This window comes from Vulpes vulpes, chromosome X (assembly GCF_048418805.1).
Source record: "Vulpes vulpes isolate BD-2025 chromosome X, VulVul3, whole genome shotgun sequence".
Lineage (NCBI taxonomy): Eukaryota > Metazoa > Chordata > Mammalia > Carnivora > Canidae > Vulpes > Vulpes vulpes.
Window position 1 is genome coordinate 56,302,953 of NC_132796.1, and position 27,983 is coordinate 56,330,935.

Consider the following 27,983-nt stretch of genomic DNA (forward strand, 5'->3'; position numbering starts at 1 on the left):
ACAAATATTGCCTTACTATAAACTTCATCCAGATCAGACAATTTAAACATTGGCCTAATTTGGGCTTTATAGCTATGAATACAATGGGAAGTTATCATTAAGAGCTGACTTTAAAGATGTGGGCTTATATTTACCTTGATGTTTTGTCATGTATATAAACCAATCGGGCAACAAAGATGTAAGAATCATCCTTAAACATGGTTTTTCATTTTCTGAGTTCCAGAGGCAGTAAAAAACAAGCACTGGGAGTGCCTCTGGGCAAAAGATAAAGGAGGTTACAGTTGTGGAAGTGGTAATTAGAGCCCATTACAACTTGATTTACCGTTGTCATTAAATGCTGGTCAGACCTCTCATTTTTCTAAACTGAGGAAAAGGTATACCTTAGTCTGGGAGAGCGTTAACCAAAGGCAAGGGATTTCTAATTTTGTTCACAAACTCACCATGTAACCTTAGACAAACTCATTGCCTTTTGGCTTCAAATTGTGCTTTGCTCACGGTTAAGTCTTGAAGCTGAAAAGGACCTCAGGAAATCACCTGGTCCAGGCTCCTGCCTTCAGTAAAATTATTATAGTCTTATTTTCCAAATGAAACATAAAGACCCAGATAAGTAACTAACGTTTTCTGCCTATGTGCAATGGATTTTACTTTGTTCTTTTAACTGTCATAAGAATGTAACTATTCTTTCTTCACAGATATGTTATATACAGGTTAGCATAATAACCACAAGGCACTTTGAAAATACCAAAGAAAGCTTCTAAATGTGATAATAGATACTAGCACTTGGAATGGATGGGTCTCAAGAAGAACTAAAAGGAATGGATTTGGCCATTTAAAGAACTAGCTTGAGGAAAGAAATAGAATTACGCTCAATTTAGTTAAGTGGACCAAACTCACTTTCTGTATATACATTTAAGGGTATAATTAGGAGTAATAAAAAAAACAAGAACAGGAATGCCACTAAGGGTTTTATCATTAGGCTTGAGAGGGTAATCAAAAAGAGTGACATTTTGCACATAAAATCAGAAATCCTGAAGAAAAGTGGGCTTCTTGGGTAAGAGTAGGAAATAACAGCTTTATCTTGCAATTTAAAAAGTTCACCCTTACACAACCCCTAATGATTTTTTTCCTTAAAATTGTCTATAGTCTCATCACTGAATTCCTGGATTATCTTCCTGTCTCTGATCTTCACTTTGCATTCTAAGGCATTCAAATTATCTCTGTCCAAATCACCATTTTTACTGCTACTTTGAAGACATCAACCATCTCAAACACTTGTTATCCTCTGTATTGAATTATTCAGGATTTCAAGGTCCTCTATTAATCCACTCCAATCTAGTCTTTCTCGATTCCTCTCTACCTTTATTCTTTTTCTTTCAATACTACACTTGATCCTCATATACCTGAAAACAAATCCTGTCCTTGCATCTGATGTCCATCTTTTCACCTTTCTTGAAAACTAACATGTATTTGATGTAAGAACTATAGGGAGAGCGCGGAGTCTGTTCAACAGATAGAAATCTCTTGGTAGTCATCTGACATGATTAACTAAAGGAGATTGGAGCCAATTGCCCTCCCTATGTTTCTACCAGGGAGAAAGGGCAAAATGGTGAGATGAATTTGGAGTGCTATAGGGTAGAGATTGCTTGGATTATGTGGCATTCTGAGTATTAAAAAGGGCCTGCAGTATTTTAGGATTTGTCTTACTCTTTCATTCCTTCAATTACAGCTTTATCTTCATTATCTTTAACAAAGGCCTCAATTTATGTGCTTTCCTGGTGAACATATGTAGTGGTCACTATCAGAGATCTCAAGTGAGGAGAGGAAGGGTGACTGCCTTGGTTAGCCTACACAATGGTGACAGGAAGATTATTCCATAGAGAGGGTGGGAGTATATATTGTAAAGGAAGTTTATGGCAGTACATACTCTGGGGAGTAAAACTCTGAAGTGGGGGTGGGTGGGGCCATTCATTATATCCAACAGGAGTAGTGTGGGCAGAGTTTGGTTACCTAGCAGATATTGAGCTTAGAAACAATATATATTTTGGGTTTTAAATTTTTATTCACCTCCATATAACAGCATATATAAAATGTTGCACGAACAAAAAGCATTTCTGAAATTTGGTAACTCCTTTGGGATTGGCATAAGTTACAGACTTGAAAAAAATCCATGGTGGAATAATTTTCATCTTTTAGGGTAGATTTGATGTGGAGATAGCTAAGTCACTTGAGACTAAATCTGGTATAATAAGGTGGGTAATAACCTGCACATAATTTTTAGTGAAATAAACATGTAAAAGAATTACCTAATTTACTGTTAGAATAAGTATAGCTTCACAGCATGCCACCCTCAAAGGAAACAAGGGTACTGAGATAAGTAATTATTTTAGTTTTGTTTGGGGCACTGATATTAAGTATCTGATTTTGTGATAGAGGGAAAATGGGCATAGCTAAAGGAAGACTACAAAATATTCAGCTTCTTTGGAGGCCAGGTAATAAGGCTTCCATCAACTTGCTATGGCTTCGGGAGGGTAAGCAGCTTTTCTATCAAGTGTGGATTGGTAGTTCTGCTCAATTTAAATGAGTGATGCAGCTTTTGGAAAGCAGGAAATGGTGCTGGATTACAAAGAGACAACCAAAACTAACACAAACACACATAGGCTTCCTGGTATGTAAATTATTTTTGAGGTTAGAGATCTTCTTTTACAGAATTTAGTATATAACAGATTCAAAAACCAAACTTTTTGACCTCTCAATATTAAATAACTAAATGTGCAAAAGAATCACCATTAAATAGGACATCAAAAGCTATACATTTTCTATGAAACAATATGTGCACAGATTTTCAAAGCTGTGAAAATGCAATAAAGAGCACAACACATTTTGGTCACTTTATTAAATGACATTAAATAGTTTAAGTTTCAACTACTAAACAGCACTTTGAATGGTGAAAACACAGATAGTATTATTGTCATACTTGAATGCTTTTCTTTAAAAACACAATTCCAGTCCTCATATATATATTACAAAACAGCCTTAAAGGAAGAAGTGACATCTTTTCTACAGTACTTAAGATACTCAATACGGAACTGAAAAGCAGTCTAACAGAAACAAAGGCAAGTCTTCACAGCTGTATGATTTCAGCAGCCAAAGCTGATGATGGACTGAAACATTACTATACAACTGGGACAAAACATATACAATATCACAGTACTAAGCAAAAACGCTTTACACCCAAAGAAATAAAACAGGTTACAAAATATGGAGAATTTAGCAGGCAAAACTGTATTACAAGCAACATTTTAAATCGTCATTTAAGCCATTGCAACTATTTAAAACATCTAAAACAAATATAAAAATGAGCCTTTTAGTATCTTATTGATGTGATTTTGTCTTTAAATATTTGTTAAAGCTTGATGTTATACTCAAAGTACATATTATGTAGCTAAAATGTCAAGTGAGAAGAGTGTATGCAAAGTGGTCCAAGTTTTATTTCAAACTCTCTTAGTTCCAATTAATCCTTTCTATGTATTATTCCTTAAGTCATAGTTTCATCCATGGTGAAAAAGGTTTAGAAGGTTGCCTAAAATTTTTACATCCATGTCTTTGAACAAGTAATCAGACCATGTTGAAAATTCCCAGGTCTAGTATATCAGGTTTAAGGTATTCTGGACTCGTAGAAAAACCAACTGAAAACAGCTGGCCAGAGTGTATTGCCTTCAAATATTTATCTCAGAAATCTTGTCTTTTTCATCACTTCTAGAGCAAATACACCTCTCCCCTCCACCCCAATTAAGTAAATTTGATGTATAATCAAATATCCAATTTGGCATAATATCCAAATACATGGAATTTGTTAGTGATAACTCACCATGTTAAACGGGGGGGGGGGGGGGGGGGGAATGGGTGGGGAGAGGATGTGTGTTAAGTGGATCCACCTAACCTCACAAATTCTGTATCATAAACCTAGTGCTTTTAGATGTTTGCTGCAAGTTTTTTCAAGATAAAAATGGAAATCTATTCACCCAAATAACTCAAAGCTGTTCTAGCTAATGTTAAACTCATTCTAATCCAGTGATACCTAGAGCAATTCCTCCACCCAACTTTCTTTTTTTAATGAAATTCCTTAGCTATTTTCACTACCTGTTACAACACCATCTCAAAAATGGTTTTGCCATGTTGAGTTGACTCCCATAGTCTAACAATCTTTTTCTTCAAAAAATTCAAGCAACCAAATTGTACATGAATAAACTTACAGGTCTTTTATATAGGCCTGGATTAAGAAAAACAACAATGTAATGATTTTCTAGTAAAACTTCAAAAAAGGGTATTAGATGAATTAATTTGATCAGAAAATTGCCTCATAGATCTAAACTAAAAAAAAAGAACTCTGAAATGTAATTTATTTAAAATAACACAGGGGAGTTGGGGAAAAAGAACATGATGATGACAGAAAACAGGAAGAGCATAAAAGCCAGTGATCCTTATCTTTCAGAGGAATTATTTCAAATACTGACAGTACTGGGAATTATTAAAGCACATTCCTTATGTGAACTTAAAAAGTCAGCAATGGTTCTGCCATTTTGATATTGTTTATAAAACAGGGTGTGACCCTACAACCACACCATCATCCTTAACCTCCTAAAATGCTGTAACTTGATTTTGTTAGTCCACATCCCACTGCCAGCAACAGGATGAAGCACTAGCACTGGCACCAAGCAGTTAAGAGATGTGCTTTATATGAGTGCCAGAAGAGAGAAAATACATGTGTGGAAGATAAACCACAACCCTGAAATTTTACCAGTAATTATTTCAGCACATATAACTGAAAATAAAAAATGGCAGAAAGACTAAAGAAGAAAAAGGAATTCTCTTCTTAGGCTATACTTAAGGCTGTTTATACAATGCAAAGATAACTGCCAAGACTCCTCCAAGTTTTAGAGCAGTAGTATTTGAGAATATTGCACACAATTCTGTGTCAAAGATAACCTTTAGTTTCTAACTTTCAATCACGGAGATGATACAACAGGAGCCCAGTTGCAGACTTAGTCAAAAGAACATTAAAACCATTTCAATCACTTTAATAAAGAAATGGGTTAAGTACAAAAGTATTTCATAATTTGAGGAATCAACTCTAAGAACTCAGCTGTGTGTTTTTATATGTAAAGAACGAATATATAAATCTGTATTATTTCCTAAATTCATTAATTTTATGACAATTTTATGGTTGCTAAAAGCAGGCATAAAAATTTAGAGAGGAAATCTGTGGAGTTGTTACTGTTATGGAAGGACTTGTTTTCACTGAAAACAATTTGAAATATCTTCTGTACTCAATGTATGTAAGAAGATTCTAGGCAACATCACTGACAAATGTCAGGAAAAAATGGTATGCCCTATTAAAAAATGAAAACTAATATGGAAGATTGGCATTTAAGGGGACCACACTATTTATACAGTTGAGTTCTGTTAAGTCATTGATTCCTAAAAAAATAAAAGATCTTTCTATGATTTTAACAATCTTGAGCTTTTAGTGCAAAATCACATTGATTTCCCTTGGGAAGGTCCTGGATTTTTGCTTCTCATTGGGGGTGGTGCACGCTGCAAGGGTGGTGGCTGCATACCACCAGCTACTGACTGATACATTCCTCTCATATCAATTTGCTGGTAGTTAGAAGGATTCATGATTAAATTTGGAGGCTTTGGCATCATGAGGTGACCCAGTGTTGCTTGTTGATAAGTCATTTGTTGCTGTTGCTGCTGATTGTACTGCTGCTGGAGCCTTCGGTTCATAAGTATTCGCTGAACGCAGCTGATTAACTAGAGAGACAAACGGGAGCTGTTACAAGTGCATGACCTGTCTCAAAGATTCAGGTATCAAGTTTAAGTTAAAATCAGTTTGGTAAGGGTGTACCATACCAAAAGGAAAATATACTATTGTTATCACCATTACTAATTTGAGGCATTCACAGGAACATTACTGTAGAAGCCATCTAGTAACATTTAGGGCTAAATTTAATGACTTGACTATTCTATTGCAAGTAGCATTTAGGTTAGTTGCCGTAGTAACCTGTCCTGCAAGATGATTAGTTTCAAGTATTAGTTACAGCAATTTGTAAAATTTTTTGTCAAATCTCATTTCTTCTTCATTCTTTTAAATATTGAACATAATGACAAACATATTTAGTGACAAATACTAAAGGGAAAAAGCACTTGATCTGGGAATAATTCCTACCTGGAGTGTCTCAAATTTCCTATGATAATTAAAATCAGTAATTCTATAGTGTTTTCGAAGTAAAAATTTATGCCACGGAAACTGATTCCCTGGAGTCAAGAGTTGAAATTTCCCAGTGAAAGGCAGAGATGGTGTGGAATCACAAAAGACCCCGAATAGCCAGGGGAATTTTAAAAAAGAAAACCATAGCTGGGGGCATCACAATGCCAGCTTTCAGGTTGTATTAAAAAGCTGTGGTCATCAAGACAGTGTGGTACTGGCACAAAAACAGACACATAGATCAATGGAAAAGAATAGCGAATCCAGAAGTGGACCCTGAAATGTATGGTCATCTAACATTCGATAAAGGAGGAAAGACTATCCACTGGAAGAAAGACAGCCTCTTCAATAAATGGTGCTGGGAAAATTGGACATCCACATGCAGAAGAATGAAACTAGATCACTCCCTTGCACCATACACAAAGATAAACTCAAAATGGATGAAAGATCTAAATGTGAGACAAGATTCCATCAAAATCCTAGAGGACAACACAGGCAACACTCTTTTTAAACTCGGCCACAGTAACTTCTTGCAAGATACATCCATGAAGGCAAAAGAAACAAAACCAAAATTAACTATTGGGACCTCATCAAGATAAGAAGCTTTTGCACAGTAAAGGATACAGTCAACAAAACTAAAAGACAACCTACAGAATGGGAGAAGATATTTGCAAATGACGTATCAGAAAAAGGACTAGTTTCCAAGATCTATAAAGAACTTATTAAACTCAACACCAAAGAAACAAACAATCCAATCATGAAATGGGCAAAAGACATGAAGAGAAATCTCACAGAGGAAGACATGGACATGGCCAACATGCACATGAGAAAATGCTCTGCATCACTTGCCATCAGGGAAATACAAATCAAAACCACAATGAGATACCACCTCACACCAGTGAGAATGGGGAAAATTAACAAGGCAGGAAACAACAAATGTTGGAGAGGATGTGGAGAAAAGGGAACCCTCTTACACTGTTGGTGGGAATGTGAACTGGTGCAGCCACTCTGGAAAACTGTGTGGAGGTTCCTCAAAGAGTTAAAAATAGACCTGCCCTACGACCCAGCAATTGCACTGCTGGGGATTTACCCCAAAGATACAGATGCAATGAAACGCCGGGACACCTGCACCCCGATGTTTCTAGCAGCAATGTCCACAATAGCCAAACTGTGGAAGGAGCCTCGGTGTCCATCGAAAGATGAATGGATAAAGAAGATGTGGTTTATGTATATTTTGGAATATTACTCAGCCATTAGAAACGACAAATACCCACCATTTGCTTCAACGTGGATGGAACTGGAGGGTATTATGCTGAGTGAAATGAGTCAATCGGAGAAGGACAAACATTATATGTTCTCATTCATTTGGGGAGTATAAATAATAGTGAAAGGGAATAGAAGGGAAGGGAGAAGAAATGGGTAGGAAATATCAGACAGGGAGACAGAACATAAAGACTCCTAACTCTGGGAAACGAACTAGGGATGGTGGAAGAGGAGGAGGGCGGGGGTTGGGGGTGAATGGGTGACGGGCACTGAGGGGGGCGCTGGATGGGATGAGCACTGGGTGTTATTCTGTATTTTGGCAAATTGAACACCAATAAAAAATAAATTTATTATTTAAAAAAGAAAAAAGAAAGGCAGAGATGGCTGGCAAACAACTATACTGGGGGAAAAGGATCAAAGGTCTTGGAATATGCTAGTTTTTTTAAAGAGTTATATAATTTAGTAGGAACTTGTGAAATATATCATGTATAGTTCCACTTTCTTTTACTCTCAAGTTAAATATATTAAAAAGTATACTTATTTTGGGAATTGCTTAAAAATGATAAATATGGGTAGGCAGGGAAAGATGGTGGAGGATGAAGGTACTCAAATCACCTGTCCCCACGAACTTACCTAGATCACTTTCAAATCATCCTAAAAACCTAGAAATTCAACATGAGATTCAAAGAGAGAACAACTAGAAACCTACAGAGAAGAGTTTGCGCTTCTAAAAAGTACAACTCGTTTTTAGCCACTCTGCACTGAGCAAGATGACTATAAAGAAGAACTCATCACAAAAGAAAAAAATCAGGGCAGCCCCAGTGGTGCAGCGGTTTAGCGCCGCCTGCAACCCAGGGCGTGATCCTGGAGACCCTGGATCGAGTCCCATGAAGCCTGCTTCTCCCTCTGCCTGTGTCTCTGCCCCCCCGCCCTCTCTCTCTCTCTCTCTCTCTCTGCATCTATATGAATAAATAAATGAAATCTTTAAAAAAAAAGAAAAAATCAGGAACAGTACTCTCTGCCACAGAGTTACAGAATTTGGATTATAATTTGATGTCAGAAAGCCAATTCAGAAGCACAATTATAAAGCGACTGGTGGCTCTGGGAAAAAGCAAAAAGGATTCAAGAGATTTCATGACTGCAGAATTTGGATCTAATCAGGACGAAATTAAAAATCAATTAAATGAGAAGCAATCCAAATTGGAGGTCCTAAAGACAAGGGTTAATGAGGTAGAAGAAAGAGGGAGTGACATAGAAGACAAGTTGATGGCCAGGAAGGAAGCTAAGGAAAAAAGAGAAAAACAATTAAAATACCATGAGGAAAAGTAAAGGGAAATAAATGACAGCCTCAGAAGGAAAAAAAATCTACGTTTCTTTGGGGTTCCAGAGGGCACGAAAGGGTTCTACCTTTCTGGACACAGGACCAGAAAGCATATTTGAACAAATCATAACTGAGAACTTCCCGAAATTGGGGAGGGAAACAGGCATTCAGATCCAGGAAATAGAGAGATCCCCCCCATAAAATCAATAACAACCATTCAACACCTCAACATTTAATAGTGAAACTTCCAAAGATAAAAAGAAGATCCTTATAGCACCAAGAGACAAGAGATCTCTAACTTTTATGGGGAGAGATATTAGATTAACAGCAGACCTCTCCACAGAGACCTGGCAGGCCAGAAAGGGCTAGCAGGATATATTCAGGGTCCTAAATGAGAAGAACATGCAGCCAAGAATACTTTATCCAGCAAGGCTCTCATTCAGAATAGAAGGAGAGATAAAGAGCTTCCAAGAAAGGCAGAAACTGAAAGAATATGTGACCACCAAATCAGCTCTGCAAGAAATATTAAGGGGGACACTAAAAGAAAGAGGACACTCAAAGAAATAAACCACAAAAACAGGGAATGAATAGGTATTATGATGACACTAAATTCATATCTTTCAATAGTAACTCTGAACGTGAATGGGCTTAATGACCCCATCAAAAGACACAGGGTTTCAGACTGGATAAAAAAGACCTAGCTATTTGCTGTCTACAAGAGACTCATTTTAGACCTAAGGACACGTACAGCCTGAAAATGAAAGGCTGGAAAACCATTTACCATTCAAATGGTCCTCAAAAGAAAGCAGGGGTAGCAATTCTCCTATCAGATAAAGTTTATCCCCAAGACTGTAGTAAAGAGATAAAGAGAGACACTATATCATAATTAAAGGATCTATCCAACAAGAGGACCTAACAGCTATGAATATTTATGACCCTCATGTGGGAGCTGCCAATCAAGACATCAATCAATTAATAACCAAAGTTAAGACATACTTAGATAATAATACACTAACACTGGGAGACTTTAACACGGCGCTTTCTGCAAATGACAGATCTTCTAAGCACAACATCTTCAAAGAAATAGTAACTTTAAATAATACACTCGACCAGATGGATTTCACATTCACAGAACTTTACATACAAACACATCTGAATACACATTCTTCTCAAGTGCACATGGAACTTTCTCCAGAATAGACTACATACTGGGTCACAGATCAGGTCTTAACTGATACCAAAAGATTGGGATTGTCCCCTGCATATTTTCAGACCATAATGCTTTCAAAGTTGAACTCAATCACAAGAAGAAATTTGGAAGAAATCCAAACACATGGAGGTTAAAGAGCATCCTGCTAAAAGATGAAAGGGTCAACAAGGAAAATAGAGAAGAATTAAAAAGATTCATGAAACTAATGAAAATGAAGATACAAACTTTCAAAATCTTTGGGATACAGCAAAAGCAGTCCTGAGAGGGAAAAACATCGCAATACAAGCATCTCTCAAAAAACTGGAAAAAAACTCAAGCTAACCTTGCACCTAAAGGAACTGGAGAAAGAAGAGCAAATAAAACCTACACCAAGAAGAAGAGAAATAATAAAGATTCCAGAACTCAATGAAATAGAGACCAGAAGAACTGTAAAACAGATCAACAAAACCAGGAGTTGATTCTTTGAAAGAATTAATAAGATAGATAAACATTTAGCCAGCCTTATTAAAAACAAGAGAAAAGACTCTAATTAATAAAATCATGAATGGAAAAGGAGAGATCACCACCAATACCAAGGAAATACACATGATTTTAAAAATATATTATGAGCAGCTAAACACCAATAAATTAGGCAATCTAGAAGAAAAGGATGCATTTCTGGAAAACCACAAACTACCAAAACAAACAGGAAGAAACAGAACACCTAAACAGGCCGATAACCAGGGAAGAAATTGAAGCAGTCATCAAAAACCTCCCAAGACACAAAAGTCCAGGGCCAGACGGCTTCCGAGGGGAAATCTGTCAAATGTGTAAAGAAGAAACAATACCTATTCTATTAAAGCTCTTCCGAAAGATAGAAAGGGATGGAATACTTCCAAACTCATTCTATGAGGCATCACCTTATTTCCAAAACCAGACAAAGACCCCACCAAAAAGGAGAATTATAGACCAATCTCCTTGAAGAACAGAGATGCAAAAATTCTCAAAAAGATACTAGCCAATAGGATCCAACAGTACATTAAGAATATTCACCATGACCAACTGGGATTTATCCCCGGGACGCAAGGCTGGTTCGACACTCATAAAGCAATCAACATGATAGATCATATCAACTAGGGAAAAAGCAAGAATCATATGATCCTTTCAATAGATGCAGAGAAATCATTTGACAAAAGACAGCATCCATTCCTGATCAATACTCTTCAGAGTGTAGGGATAGACGGAACATTCCTTAGCATCTTAAAAGCCATCTATGAAAAGCCACAGCAAATATCATTCTCAACGAGAAACACTGAGAGCCTTTCCCCTAAGATCAGGAACATGACAGAGATGTCCACTCTCACTACTGCTATTCAATATAGTACTAGAAGTCCTAGCCTCAGCAATCAGACAACAAAAAGAAATAAAAGGCATTCAAATTGGCAAAGAAGAAGACAACCTCCCCCTCTTTGTAGATGACATAGAAAACCCAAAAGACTCCACCCCAAGATTCCTAGAACTCATACAGCAATTTGGCAATGTGGCAGGATATAAAAGCAATGCCCAGAAGTCAGTGGCATTTCTATACACTAACAATGAGACTGAAGAAAGAGAAATTAAGGAGTCAATCCCATTGACAATTGCATGTCATAAAGCATAAGATACCTAGGAATAAACCTAAACAAAGAGGTAAAGGATCTATACCCTAAAAACTACAGAGCACTTCTGAAAGAAATTGAGGAAGACACAAAGAGATGGAAAAATATTCCATGCTCATGGAATTGAAGAATTAATACTGTGAAAATCTCAATGCTACCCAGGGCAATTTACACATTTAATGCAATATCTATATAAATACCATGGACTTTCTGCAGTGAGTTGGAAAAAATCATCTTAAGATTTGTGAGGAATCAGAAAAGACCCTGAATAGCCAGGGGAATACTGAAAAAGTAAACCAAAGCCGGGGGCATCACAATGCTGGATTTAAAGTTGTACTACAAAGCTGTGATCATCAAGACATTGTGGTACCAGCACAAAAACAGAAACACAGATGAATGGAACAGAATAGAGAACCCAGAAATGGGCCCTCAACTCTATGGTCAACTAATATTTGACAAAGCAGGAAAGACTATCCACTAGAAATAGGACAGTCTCTTCAATAAATGGTGTTGGGAATATTTGACAGCCACGTGCAGAAGAATGAAACTAGACCATTCTCCTACACCAGACACAAAGATAAACTCAAAATGGATGAAATCTCTAAATGTGAGACAAGAGTCCATCAAAATCCTAGAGGAGAACACAGGCAACACGCTTTTTGAACTTGACCACAGCAACTTCTTGCAAGATACATCCATGAAGGCAAGAGAAACAAAAGCAAAAATGAACTATTGGGACTTACTCAGGATAAAAAGCTTCTGCACAGCAAAAGAAACAGTTAACAAAACTAAAAGACAACCTACAGAATGGGAGAAAATATTTGCAAATGACCTATCAGATAAAGGGCTAGTATCCAAGATCTATAAAGAACTTATTAAACTCAACAGCAAAGAAACAAACAATCCAATCATGAAGTGGGCAAAAGACATGAAGAGAAATCTCAGAGAGGAAGACATAGACAAGGCCAAGAAGCACATGAGAAAATGCTCCGCATCACTTGCCATCAGGGAAATACAAATCAAAACCACAATGAGATACCACCTCACACCAGTGAGAATGGGGAAAATTAACAAGACAGGAAACAACAAATGTTGGAGAGGATGTGGAGAAAGGGGAACCCTCTTGCACTGTTGGTGGGAATGTGAACTGGTACAGCCACTCTGGAAAACTGTGTGGAGGTTCCTCAAACACTTAAAAATAGATCTGCCCTATGACCCAGCAATTGCACTGTTGGGGATTTACCCCAAAGATACAGATGCAGTGAAATGCTGGGACACCTGCACCCCTATGTGTATAGCAGCAATGTCCACAATAGCCAAACTGTGGAAGGAGCCTCGGTGTCCATCCAAAGATGAATGGATAAAGAAGATGTGGTCTATGTATACAATGGAATTTAACTCAGCCATTAGAAAAGACAAATACCCACTGTTTGCTTCAACGTGGATGGAGCTGGAGGATATTATGCTGAGAGAAATAAGTCAATTGGAGAAGGACAAACATTATATGGTCTCATTCATTTGGGGGTATAAAAAACAGTGAATGGCATCAAAGGGGAGAGGAGAAAAAATTAGTGAGAAAAAATCAGCGAGGGTGACGGAACATGAGAGACACCTAACTCTGGGAAACGAACAAGGTGTGGTGGAAAGGGAGGTGGGCGGGGGGTGGGGGTGACTGGGTGACAGGCACTGAGGGGGGCACTTGACCGGATGAACACTGGGTGTTATATGTTGGCAAATTGAACTCCAGTAAAAAAAAATACAAAAAATAGTAAATATGGTTAAATCCTGGCAAGAATTCCTTTTTTAGATATCCACAATACACAGAAGTTCAAATTATGTGGAAAAGAGCCTATATAATTTCAAGGAGACCCATTTAGGAATTTGTTGCTCTTTTGTAACTTATAACCAAGATATTACCTTTACTCGAGAATTACTAAGTTTTGTGACAAAATTTCTTCTAGGAAAATCCAATGGTCATACATCTATATGAGGGGAAGATGGTTATTGACACAGATGTCACACAAACGCATTATTATAAATTCCAAAAATTGGACATAACTTAGAGATAGTCAAACTCTTACCATCTGCTGTTTTGTCAGTACATCATTGTAGATTGCTTCTCTTCTTTTAACATCAAGCTCCTGGCTGGCTTGTCTACTTAATGCTAATGCCTGTACTTGGGCCTCTGAGAGATTCATGTTTTCCTTCCACTAAAAGAAAAATGTTCCATTTACTTCTTATTGCAGCAGAATTGAGGATACTCAAAAATATTCAGGATTTTAAAAGGTATTTCCCCCTTTCCTTTTTTCTAAAGAAAATAAAGATTTACAAACATGGTACTAAGTTATCCACTGTTGTACAAGGTTTGGCTATCTCTGGAATGAAACTACTTGGATTTAATTTGTGCAACTGATAAAATATGTTTATGTAAACAACACATACATTTCTCTGGTTGATTTCCCAATTCTTAGATATTACCCACTTCTCTTTTGTGCCAACATTTAGGTAAAAAGGCTAAAGTATAGCTTGACACTATTATCCAGTTTACTAGTATTTTACCATTCCAAATCAAGGTATAAGAATTATGCTGTTTTCTTTACAGAAAGAGCGAAGCAAACCACAATTAAAAATTAAAACAAAAGGGCTGGGGGTGGGGGATGACACAACAAAAATAGCAAGTTGGAGTAAGATAACTGCCAAATAACTTACTACAGCTGAAATTATATCTTCAAGAGGCTGAATCCTCACTGCTGTTACACTGTTTGTTGCTTCCACAACTTTTTCTCTTCCTTGGTTAATGAGATCCTAAAAGAATGCAAGAATGTTATATAGGACATATAAAAGACACATGGTTGTAAAGTATAGGGTTCCTTCCTATCAATTTATAGCACTTGGTTTTAAAACTCTTCAAATAATTAAAAAGCAGCAAAATGCAGCATCAATAAAGTGGGCAAAACTTACCAGTGAGGGTCTTGTTAAGAAGATAAAAGTTTGGGTCTGCACCAATAGTTTATCAATTTAAAGGACTCCATAAGTACATTTTTAAAAGGAAATCACAGATTCACTTAAGTTATTACATTATTGGTATAATAAAACATAATCTTTCTTATTTAATTCATAATTAATTCTAGTTTTAAATAGCTTATTTCATAATACTGGACGTTATCATATATTTAATGCTGTATCTACACTGCATCAGAATATAAATGTATTTATCCTATTTTCAAACATTAAGCAAGCTAGTTTGTTTATTCAAAATATTTTATAACTGAAGAAGTGCGAGTTCCCTAGTCAGTCAGGTGCCCTATTGTTCCTCAATTAAAATAATTCAAACAACATTAATTCAAGGCCTAATTCTCTTGTGCTCTGAACAAACCACATTTTACTATACTGTGCTGGTTCAAAAAGGTCAACAAATAAGAGAAAAATTTCTTGGTCTATTCAGAGGTAATCTTTTGGAGAATGTGATATTCCTGCACAGGGAACCCTCAACAACAGGGCACTTGAAATTGCCTTTAACTCAAGTTAAACTACTTTTGTACTTCACAACTTACCTCCAGCTGTTGATTACTCATTGCTGACAGGGCTCCCAAATTGAAAGGAATATAAGGAGTTTGAGAGTTGAAACTGACAGGGGGTAAATTGGTCCCAGTTGGTATGTTGAAACGCATGGTCAGTCCCTAAAAACAAAAAATTATGCACTTTCCACACTGTGATTTGAAACTTGAAATTCTACATCACCTACTGGTTTAGAAAAAATCCACATTCTCAGATCTAAGAAATTATTAACACTCTTCCACACACAAACAAAACACCCTTTTCACTCGAAACCAAGATCTTATTACATGGAAAGCTTTAACCCCTAAAGGTGTATTATTTTTTTCTGATAATTCCCACAGAATGGGGCAACTCAGAGAATTCTAATGAGATTCCTAACATCACATTAACGTTAAAGAAGTTTGGTACAATGAGTTAGGACTTTAAAAAGAATTCAGGTATTAGGATAAGGTTTCCCATGCTCAGGCACATTTTTGCTCAAGTGAGTTGGTGTTAAAACAGACATGCAACTATTTAAAATAATGTTGCTGTTGGAGACTAACATTAATGTCCAATAATGTAATATTTTTGTGTTCTGACATTCAGTCAAAATTTCGATTTCATGGTATATAGGCTAAAGAAACATTTCCTCCTACCTCCAAACACTAAGCTCCTGTATATCTATTACTAGAGTGAGGGTGTTGACAGCAGTTAAGTGATGCTAAATATATAGCTTCCCAGTAATCTCTCAATTCAGCAAGTGCTAAGCAGAAATGGGGTTACTACTCTTTAAGTGGAAACTATTTTCTTCTTTCCTTTCCTCCCACTCTACCACCAAAGGTAGCCAAAGCCTATTAACAAACTCATATTTAGGGTTCTGTTCCTAAAGACTCCCTATTATTATTACCTGTTCCAAATGTGATCCTTTTGTTACTGCTCTTTCAAATGACTAACACAAAAACCAAAACCAAAAAGCATTTTGAATGAACTACCTTCTTCTCTGCTTCATACTCAGCCCAAGCTGCTTTTCTTTCTTCTTCAGTCAATTCTTCTTCTTCTTTGTGGTCCAAAAGAGAATCATGTTCATGATATCCTACAATGTGTTCTTTATGTATTTGAAGAAGTTCTGCAAGTATGGTGTCCTGTTTAGAGGGGTTGAAATAACAAAGAATTATTTTTTTCTCTCTGGATCCTATCTCCACAGTTCTTTGGTCTACTGTCAGACTAGAAACTAGACACTGGCTGGCTGCTACACATATTTCTGATATATATGATATAGATTACTTAGAAAACAGTCACAATACATGCAACATCAGCCTCTTATGTAAGAACTTCTATATAACAATGTTTATATAAGCATGTTTTAGGGGTTCGCAATTTTTTAAATGTGGTTTTTCTGTGTTTTTTTTCTACAACTTTTTTCTAATTTTTTCATATGTATTCTGTTTTGTATTTGTTCTGAGTTGATAATAAATGTTAATATAAGTCTGCTTACACCAGAGATTACATTAAATGCTTCTGCTAAAAAATCATGGCAACTCTTCTTTATACATATGTAACAACCTTATTTTCACAATCACTATGGCCACCAACCACTATATTAATGAAAAGCAAATATGAATTAATCTAAATAGCTACAAGACAGTTTCAATAGAACATAAAGTCCTTATATTTCAATTGTAGAAAGGTCAAATATAAATTATATTGTAAAGACCCATGGGTCAAATTTAAACTGATATACACTGTTTATCATTTTCTTGTCACAGTGTTTTTTTTTAAGTCACAGTGTTTTAAGTCAGTCTTTTAAGGTTAAAAATTTAAAAGCTTAAAAATTGGAATCATTTATATACTTAGTAAGAACAACCAAACTCTTGCTCTGTGTAATGATTATGAGAGAGAGACGAAAAGAGATTGGGAGGCAGGGATTAAAGTGAACCACAGATATTTTACTCGCTAATAAAAAATTAAAATACTCACAAGTTGTTTATTAAGAAATCACAGATGAAAACCTAGATATATAAAAGGCAATCACTTTACAAAAGCATTTTTCATAGCTTCTATCAGCAAGTTCTCTTAGAACACACTTTCTAAATTGAGTATGAATCTAGTGAAAGGAATGTAATTACAGAGCAAAGGAAAGGTTGCAGAGGTATATAAATTAAATTTAAATTTAATCTACATCTAGTAATGTTTAATGCCTTCCTAAGTTTCAGCATAGACAAATCTCACACTTGAAAATAATTGTCCTTACATCTTCATCTACTCCCAGAGTAGAGGGTGCAAACATGGTAGGAACTCAAATGTCTGTTACATAACTTAAGATGAAAAATTCAGATCATGAGGCCTTAAGATTTTTTTCCTGTACAATAGGAAATGCTGACACTAATTCCAAATAATCAGAATATTTGTATCATGTAAACAATTCTTTATCTTGCTACCCCAATTAAGCACTTAAAATAATTATATCATCATTCCATGAGACAAAAGAAATTTATTTCACTAATGAATACAGCCGTAAGTGAGATTTTATCATCATTTTGACATGATATGATATTTCTTTTGTTGAAAGTCAAGAACATTAGACCATACATGAGAGGGCTCAAGAAAGCTGAATGGTGGATACATAGATGCTAACAGGTTTAGTTTTCTTGAAATGCTAAATATTTCTCTTCTACATCAGTGTAGAAATCTGTCATGAAAGCTGACTTCCCATGCCTATGCCATATAAAACAAGTTTATCATCACTAGACAGATCTCCGAAGTTCACAGTTACTGACCAGGTAGGCAGGGAGATAGGTCAATACGAATCAAATTCTATTAAAAGACAGTGCTTCTTCAGATGTATGTCTCCCATGATCACCCCCCAACTATGACTCAAGAGAGAGGTATACATTAAAACCAGATAACACTCATTTTTAGCAAGTGACCATGCCAAATACAATTAGAAAAGTTAGCTATTTGGGGATCCCTGGGTGGCTCAGCGGTTTGGCGCCTGCCTTTGGCCCAGGGCGCGATCCTGGAGTCCCAGGATCAAGTCCCACGTCAGGCTCCCGACATGGAGCCTGCTTTTCCCTCCTCCTGTGTCTCTGCCTCTCTCTGTGTCTACCATAAAAATGAATAAATAAATAAATCTTAAAAAAAAGTTAGCTATTCTACAAAATACCAAATAAATTACAAGGTAGAAATGTTCTATGAGTGGTTCCTAATTTTACTTCTGTCTAGCAATAAGTGATGTTCTTAGCAATAGTCAAAATAACTTAATTTCTCTAAGAAAACAAAATTTCCCTTTTCCTAAGGGAAAGACCAAGAAAATTGTGCTAGGAACTTAATTTACTTTCAGCTGTGCCACTAATTCTCTCTGTGATAATGAATAATAATTTAGTCTAGCTATGACTCTCAATTAAACAAAATGAAATCCTCTCCACTCACATGTATAACAGGATGTTATAAGAATAGCAGAATTAGATGAAACACCCAATTCTGTGGAAATAAATCTTATGTCAATTAAGTGTAGTATTTATTTCTCAATTATAAACACAACAGTTCATACATTAATTACTTTCTTATGGTTAGAAAGAAAGCCTTTCCAGAGATGCATGTATGCAATGTGCATGTGCAGGCATGTGCACACACACTCTCATTTATATTCTTTAAAAAATGTCTTAACTGTCAGGGAGTTTTATCAAGTCAGTCCTTATTATCCGAAAACTTCAAATAAACCTGACATGAACTATTTTACCATTTATCTTTAGGAGATACTCATCTTAGGAAACTCCACTTCCAAAACATTTGAATGTATTCTCCCCACCAATTTCAGATTTTAAGATCTATCTTCTCCAGTCAAACATGATTGCCTTATTAAGGTCAGATTATGGTAAAAGCTCAGCTTCTGTCCATGCAATAACTTTCATTTTGATCCACAATCAACTAAAATGCCAACAAGTCAGAAGAAAAGTGCATGTGACTTTGTTTTGATTCATTAAAGAATTTTGGACCCTTTTCCTAAAACACTAGCTCCCTCCTAACATCAAACCAAAAAACCATTCAGATCATTTCTACTAGCCACAGATGCTCCTTTCTTTTCAAAGAATTTTTTTAAAAATTTAAGGAAACAATGCTAATTTCCTATTATAAACCTAGAGATAACTAATGGTATTATCTGTCATATATTTCTCCACACATTTACACTTTACACTTATATTCAAACATGCTTTTACATAAAAATGGGATTGTACTATAGTTTTTTTTAAAGGTTTATTTATTTATTTATTCATGAGAAACACACACAGAGAGAGAGAGAGGCAGAGACACAGGCAGAGGGAGAAGCAGGCTCCATGCAAGGAGCCTGATGTGGGACTCGATCCCAGGTCTCCAGGATCACACCCTGGGCTGCAGGCGGCGCTAAACCGCTGCGCCACCGGGGCTGCCCTGTACTATAGTTTTGAAACTACTTTTCTGAATTAATATCTTTTCATTGACATTATTCTTCTTAAAAGATTTTATTTATCTATTCATGAAAGACAGAGAGAAAAAGACAGGCAGAGACACAGGCAGAGGGAGAAGCAGGCTCCACGCAGGGAGCTTGACGTGGGACTCGATCCCGGGACTCCAGGATCACGCCCTGGATCGAAGGCAGGTGCTAAACCATTGAGCCACTCAGGGATTCCCTCATTGACATTATTTTACATCAAATACAAATCATCATTTTTAATGGCTGCAAGGTGCTTATAAATTATATAGATATACCTTATAATCTATTTAATTATTCTCCTACTTAAGGGTTTATTAATATTTAGGCCACTTCCAATTCTTCATTATTACTAAATCTGCAACAAAATAGGTTAACGGACAAATTTTAGTGTATTTCAGTGTATGTTTAGTGTATTTACACATAGTTGATATTACTATGCTGATAATACTCAAGGACTTAAATAAGTATGTTTACCACAATCTTCATTTTAACAAAGAAAAGACACTACATGTGTTAAGCTAACTGACTTTTATAGGAACAAAATTCATTTACATAGTTCAGAAACAGGAGATCAAAAATCTTTCTTTCCTCTAGAGTGCTGTGTAAGACACAAATAACAGAAAGAAGATACAGAATTTCTAATATAAATTCTTTCTACATCTTTCCCTTTGTAAATTAACTGTAGCATTGTTAATACAAGAAAACAGATGATTAGATTAAGACAGCAAAAAAAAAATGTGTATCAGGATTCTCAGAATATTTCTTTGGGAAAAACAGTTTTGCAAAGTCTACAGCAAATCATACAATAAAGAAAAATTTCATCCCAATATACAACACAATCGGTGGAGAGGCTTTTTGTTTCTTCTCTTTGAAGCATGCATTTATTAGTTGCTATAGCAACATTATTATTGAAAACAATACTGGAACAGAATCTACAATCACTAGGCCAACAGTCGTGAAAATGAGGTTTAAATTATATCCAAATGTGTACCTTTTCTTTGTCTAAACTTTACTTTTCCTTCAATAAGTGAAAAAGCTTACAAGCTGAGAAAAAGCATGGTAGCTAACAGCTATGTTAGTTTAAGCTTTAAAAATGACTAGTTTAATTAATAAAACAAAATTAATGATAAATTAAATGTTTAAGTTAATTTATTTAGAAGTTTAAAGTATTTGGCAAGCTGACAGAAATTCCTATCTAATCAATCCTGAAATACAACCTTGAAAATAAAATTTTTAAAAACAATCAAGTCTTTGCCTGAGGGTGGGGGTGGGGGTTTGCCATGTTTCAAAATATTTTGCTTGCCATCACTTTGAATTTGGGTTCTGTAATATCTGGAAATAAAACGCCACTGGAATACTTAAGTGCCATAGGACTCATTCAAAAAGCTATGAAAAACTCCTTTTATTACTTCAATAAGTCTAGATTTTTAGTAAAGAAACTTAATATTCCTTGTAAAAAAAAAAAAAAAGAAAAAAAAGCTTCTACTTTTGGGATGCCTGGGGGGCTCAGCAGTTTAGCACCTGCCTTCGGCCCAGGACATGTTTCTGGAGTCCCAGGATTAAGTCCCCCATTGGGCTTCCTGCATGGAACCTGCTTCTCCCTCTGCCTGTGTCTCTGTCTCTCTCTTTCTCTGTGTCTCTCATGAATAAATAAATAAATAAAATCTTACAAAAAAAGTTTCTACTTTCAAATTTGAAGCCTGTTTTTCCCCAAACTACACTGGAAAAAAAAGCAACATATTTGATAAGTAACCAGAGAGATATTGAATAAAGTTCACATAAACCTCATATCATATTTTTAGGTCAAAAGCACCTAACTTTTGCCAAAGAGCATTCAAAATATATCCAGATTCCCAAATTACAGGTATAAATAAGATAGTGACAACCACAGAACTTGTCAGTTTCAAGGAAGGAAAAAGCAGGCCTGCCACTCTGACTTTGGTGGAACTTAAGAGCCAAAGTCTCCTTTGGTAAGAATGTTCTCAAAGAACTAGATAGTATATTTAGCATTTAACCTTTAAAAACTGGTTATCCATTATAATTTGTACATAAGCCACATGCCATTCACTATGAGGTAAACAGTGTCAATGAAGACTGTATATGACTGCAGTGATTTTCTAGAGGTTGTAGCTTTCCAAGTAGAGCTTGAATTAGAACTTGATTCTCACGCTATACAATGTGGAGTTCATATTACCTTTTTATTTCATAAATACTGTTAACATCCCCTAACTCAACTATAGGTATGTATAGCATATAAAAAAGGATATAGATAGAAGACATATGAAATAGGAATGAAAACAAATATTTAGCAGTTCAAATTACATCTTAAAGAAAGAAAACATTAAAAGAAGAAAGGTAAAATAATAATATACAAATAAGGTCACCTTCACCTAGTGATTCTATATTGACCAAATCTCTCATGCAATTTATATTCTTTTATGGGTCCAAAATAATGAGTATGATGTAAAAATCTTGGTCATGAAAACATCAGTAACTGAAGAGACAGAAGGAGGCATTCACCTACTTAATCCCCCCTAAAAGTATCACAGCTTAATTTTCCACTACTCCTAGAATGTCACATGACATATTTGAATGAGCCAACCTAACCAAACGAGTAACATACTTTAGGATATTAATATACAGATCCTGTGGTACTTAAGTACCTTATGTTGAAATTCAGAATCAATGATCATTCCAACATGTTAGTTATATCCTTCTGAACTCCTCTAAATGAAAATGAAAAAAATGAAAGGACATATAGCCTTGCTTTCCAGGTATCTCTCTACAACAGATAATTTCATGACAAGATTGCCTGAAATATAAACACCAATATAATTTTGCTGGAATCAACTGATTTGATAAAAAGACCTGTGAGATCTGTGTCAGCCTTTTTAATTTCAGAGGAAAATTTAATGGTAAGACTTAAATTAATATGTTTATTGTAAACTGGGAGACTTTATGTATAGTGGTTAAGACCACAGGCTCTACCTCAATGTCCTTTGACAGATGAATGGATAAAGAAGATGTGGTGTATGTATATATACACACACCAATATTACTCAGCCATTAGAAACAATGAATACCCACCATTTGCTTCGACGTGGATGGAACTGGAGGGCATTATGCTGAGTGAAATAAGTCAACTGGAGAAGGACAATCATCATATGGTTTCACTCATACAGGGAATATAAGAAATAGTGAAGGGATTATAAGGGAAAGGAGGGGAAAATGAGTGGGAAAAATTAGAGAGGGTGAAAAAACATGAGAGACTCCTAACTCTGGGAAATGAACATAGTGGAAGGGGAGGTGGGTCGGGGGATGGGGTAACTGGGTGACCGGCACTGAGGAGGGCACTTGTTGGGATGAGCACTGGCTGTTATACTATATGTTGGCAAATTGAACTTCAATTAAAAAAAAAAAAAAGACCACAGGCTAGAGAGTCCTGCTATCCAATAGAACTCTGGGCAATGATGGCAACGATCTGTCTGTGCTGTCCAATGGGAGCTACACGTGACCTCAGAGCACCTGGAATGTTACTAGTGTAACTGAGGAACTAAATACATGCAAATGCAAATGTAGCTGGCTCTTGTATTGGACAGTGCAGATCTATAGTCTTACTGAGTTTAAGTCCTAGTTCTAACACTTACTGGCCCCTAGGTCCTTGAGCAAGTTTTATCTCTGATTCTGTCTCCTAGTCTGTAAAATGGGCCTAATAAGTATCTATTTCACAAGATCTACTGTGGAGATTAAATATTACATATGAAGTGCTTAAGCAGAGTGCCAGGTTTACCGATGACATTTGCACTGCTAAATCTGACGGTCAATTCTCAGACCTGATCCTACTGATCCACTAGCAACATCTGAAAGAATTTAATCTTTCTCTTCACCAAAGTATTTTCTTCTCTTGGTCAGCTAACTGGAACAATTCTACTGATGTTTTTTACTATTTTCTCTTACTTCCAATACCTTTTCTAGAGGTCTAAAGCAGACCTCTCACTTTAAAAAACAAAAAATGTTATTACTGTACAGAGAGGTTTTACACTTTAACTAAGTTAAAGTTAATTTGATAGGACAAATTATTAGATATCACAATTGTCCTAGAACATCCTAGATACAGGACTGTCCTAGAAGGACCAATAAGTTATCTGTTCTGTGAATGTATATATGTTAAAAAAAAATTAGCTGATGCTTAAAGGATACCTCTCATTGCCTAAAATGACAGCATGGTAAGCTGGAGCAATTTATTTATGTGAAGGTCAAGTAAATTTGTTGCTCTTATTTTACCAGAGACTAAGGTACAGAGAGAGAGCAAGTGATTTACCAGTAAATTTTTTTTATGTTTATATATAGGGCCTTATTTGACTTTTGTTTCTTTCTCTTTTTGAATTCTAACTTTACCTTTTAATAGCTCGGTGATTTCCTGGAACCAATTCCCTTAATGCAAAGGGATAATACCATTGATAACTTATGGGGTTATTGTAAGGAATAAATGAGATAGTATAAAAGAACATAGCACAAGTATTCAATATGTATCACTCCTTTTGCTTCACACTTTGCCTTATCCCATATTTTAAAAAAATATTAACCTCTTTTATTACATCACCTATAAACATTCTCGCCAAAATTAACCTGCCATGAATTTAATCAAGCCTTTAGGTCTAACTTCCAGTTTACAGACTATATAAAAGACGGAAGTTCAAACACATCATGAGGAAATAAATCCAGAATGGAGGGGAGATGATTGCACTAAATTAAAAGGAATATAACAAGATACAACAATCAAACATAGTGTGTGTACCTTGAACAGAACCTGATTTTTAAAAAAGATTTTATTTATTTATTCATGAGAGACAGAGAGAGAGGCAGAAACACAGGCAGAGAGAGAGAAGCAAGCTCCTTGCAAGGAGCCTGACGTGGGACCCAATCACGGGACCCCAGGATCACACCCTGGGCCAAAGGCAGACACTCAACTGCTGAGCCACCCAGGCGTCCCTGGAATCTGACTTGAACATAGGAGCTATAAAAGACATTTTCAAGACAACTAGAGTAATTTGAATACAAGTATGGTAATAGATATTAGGAAATTAAGAAGTTATTAATTTTATGGTATAGTGATTATATAAGGAATGTATTTTTTGAAATATCTTTATATTTTAAAGACTTATACTGAAATAGTTACAAGTAAAATATAATCTTATAAATATATTTATACAAAATTTGGGACACCTGGGTGGCTCAGTTGGTTAAGCATCCAACTCCTGATTTCAAGTCAGGTCATGATTTCAGGTTGTGAGTTCGAGCCCTGCATCAGGCTCTGCACTCAGCAAGGAGCCTGCTTAAGATTTTCTCTCTCTCCCTGTCCCTCTGCCCCTCCCCACACCCCACTCACAGAAAGAAAGAAAGAAAGAAAGAAAGAAAGAAAGAAAGAAAGAAAGAAAGAAAGGAGGCAAATGTGGCAATTTTAACAATTACTAAATCTAGGTGATGGGCATGAGTATTCATTATATTTTTCTCATTTGGAAATTTTCAAAATAGGAAAAAAATTTTAAATTAACCATTTTTTCCTTATTTTATTTGCAATAATAGAGATTGACAACACTAGACAATGTGAGAGAATTCTGGGACAGTACAAAGTCTGAAAGATGGGACATTTTCCTTTTTACCCCTAGTTAGCTGTATATTTTAGCCTATCAAAACAGTTTTCTATTTTTCTTCAAAACAGTTTTCTAAAGCTGGGATCTGAATTCAAGTCACATCTGTAGATTTTCTTTAAAGCTAAACTGAATACATAATTGCATGCTAACATTATTTTACGAAATTTACATGGAATACCTAATTTTCATAGTAACTCTATTAAGTACATACTATTATTATCACCATATAATTGATGAGATTTTTAAGATCATGAATCAGCATGGGCTGCTGGCTTTCTCCCACCACAATCAACCCACGGAAACTACAGAAAAGAAAAAGAAACATGAATTCCAGGAACTCACAGCAAACACACAGATATATACACACCCCATCCCTGCAGTGACAACAAACTGGTACCATATACCATTTGAAGCAGAGTTATTAACAAAATGTACTAATAATTCAAAATAAGCATGAAAGTATACTCAAGGATATAAGCAAAGGTATCATGAATATGAAATTCAAACAAAAATTATCTAAAAAGAGCCAAAAATGAAATATTTGGGATAAAAAATAATCACTGAAATAAATAATTCAATGGATAATATAAAAAGCAGAAAACACATAGCTAAAAATTAACTTAGTGAGTTGGGAGATCAGAATGAGGCAAAAGAAAAGCTATAAGATATGGAAGCTAGAAGCAGAAGGGCAGGGACACCTGGGTGGCTCAGCAGTTGAGCACTGCCTTCGGCCCAAGGCATGATCCTAGACTCCTCGGATCAAGTCCCTCATCAGGCTCCCTGCATGGAGCCTGCTTCTCTCTCTGCCTATGTCTCTGTCTCTCTGTGTCTCTCATGAAAAAATAAAATTTAAAAATAAATAAAAGCAGAAGGGCAGGCATTTACTATTAAAAGTCTCAGAAGGAGATGAAAATAAAAACGAAGAGGATGAGATTTTTGAAGAATAACAACATAAATCTCTCAGAATTACAGATCAAGAAACTGAAGCACAAAGAAGTCAAATAATTTGATGGTCAAGATTCAAACCCAGGTGGTCTTTTCCAAGGGCTCCTGTTCTTAATGACTATGCTGTACCTGACTCAGGCCTAGAGATGAGTTCAGCATCCAAGATACTTGAGGAGGACTAGAATCAGCTTTGCCACTCTATGATTTTGTAGTAACTAAAGGATGAAATCTACATTCCTCAGTATTACACACCTTGATAGCACTGAAAATGCTTTTTCATAAAGTCACAGTAGGATCAGGATGTATGAGGATATGTTTCACTCATATGTGGAAATATAAGAAATAGTGAAAGGGACCATAAGGGAAAGGAGGGGAACTGAGTGGGAAAAATTAGAGAGGAGACAAACCATGAGAGACTCCTAACCTTGGGAAACAAACAAAGGGTTGTGGAAGGGGAGGTGGGTGGGGGGATGGCGTAACTGGGTGACAGGCACTAAGGAGGACACTTGATGGCAGGAGTACTGGGTATTATACTATATGTTGGCAAATTGAATTTAAATTAAAAAAAAAGAAGTATAAGGATGTGAAGGAAAGGGGACACTTGTGCACTGTGGGTGGGAATGCAAATTGGTAAAACCACTATGGAAAATAGCATGGAGGTTCCTCAAAAAAATTGCAGATAAAACTAGCTTATGGGCTAGTAATTCTACTTGTGGGTATTAATCAGAAGGAAAGAAAAACACTCAAAAAGATACCTGAACCTCCACATGCATTGCAGCATCATTTACAATAGCCAAGACATGGAAACAACCTAGGTTTCCCCTGATGGATGAATGGATAAAGAAAATGTGGTACATATACACAAAAGAATATTATTTGGTCATAAAAAAATAAGGAAATCCTGTCAATGCAATAACATGGAGGGACCTTGTGGGCATCATGCTAAGTGAAATAAGTCAGACTGAGAAAGTTTACAAATACCTATGTGGAATCTAAAAAGCTGAATTCATAGAAACAGAGTAGAGTGGTGGTTACCAGGAACTGAGGGTGTGTGTGAAATGGGAAGATGTTTGTCAAAGGATAAGATGAGTAAGTTCTGGTGATGTAATGTATAGCATGGCAACTGTAGTTAATAATACTGTAGTCTACATTTCAAAGTTGCTAAGAGAGTTGATCTTAAAAGTTTTTATTACAAGAAAAAAATTGTAACTGTGTGGTAATGTATGTTAACTAGACTTACTGTAGTGATCATTTAGCAATATATAAATATACTGAATCATTATGTTGTATACCTAAAACTATTACACATCAATTAAATTTCAATGAAAAAGAAAGCTGGAAATGAAAAAAAAAAATGGAGTTGAGGTCATATCAAAGGAGAGTGCTTCAGTTTACTTCTCCCACAAGTTTAATCACATAACAAATTAATGTCAGCATAGTAGAGTATAGCGGTTAAAAAGTATGAGGTCTGGGCAGCCTGGGTGGCTCAGTGGTTTAGTGCTGGCTTCGGTCCAGGTCGTGGTCCTGAAGACCCAGGATCAAGTCCCATGTCGGGCACCCTGCATGGAGCCTGCTTCTCCCTCTGCCTGTGTCTCTACCTCTCACTGTCATTCTCTCTGTGTCTCTCATGAATAAATAAATAACATTTTTTTTAAATGCTTTAAAAAAAAGGGTATG

At 35.9% G+C, this 27,983-nt stretch overlaps 1 protein-coding gene across 4 annotated transcripts in view; it reads right to left on the minus strand.

Moving 5' to 3' along the window:
* Positions 1 to 2,862: 2,862 nt before the first annotated feature.
* Positions 2,863 to 27,983, minus strand: part of ATRX (ATRX chromatin remodeler) — a 321,152-nt gene continuing 296,031 nt past the window's right edge. For all 4 annotated transcript variants that reach the window (XM_025985028.2, XM_025985027.2, XM_025985025.2 and 1 more), the window contains 5 exons: positions 16,229 to 16,378; positions 15,254 to 15,379; positions 14,409 to 14,504; positions 13,781 to 13,909; positions 2,863 to 5,814 (listed from right to left, as the gene is read on the minus strand). In XM_025985028.2, the coding sequence (XP_025840813.1) occupies positions 5,536 to 5,814; positions 13,781 to 13,909; positions 14,409 to 14,504; positions 15,254 to 15,379; positions 16,229 to 16,378 (780 nt within the window). In that variant the 3' untranslated portion in view covers positions 2,863 to 5,535. The remainder of the gene's footprint in view (positions 5,815 to 13,780; positions 13,910 to 14,408; positions 14,505 to 15,253; positions 15,380 to 16,228; positions 16,379 to 27,983) is intronic.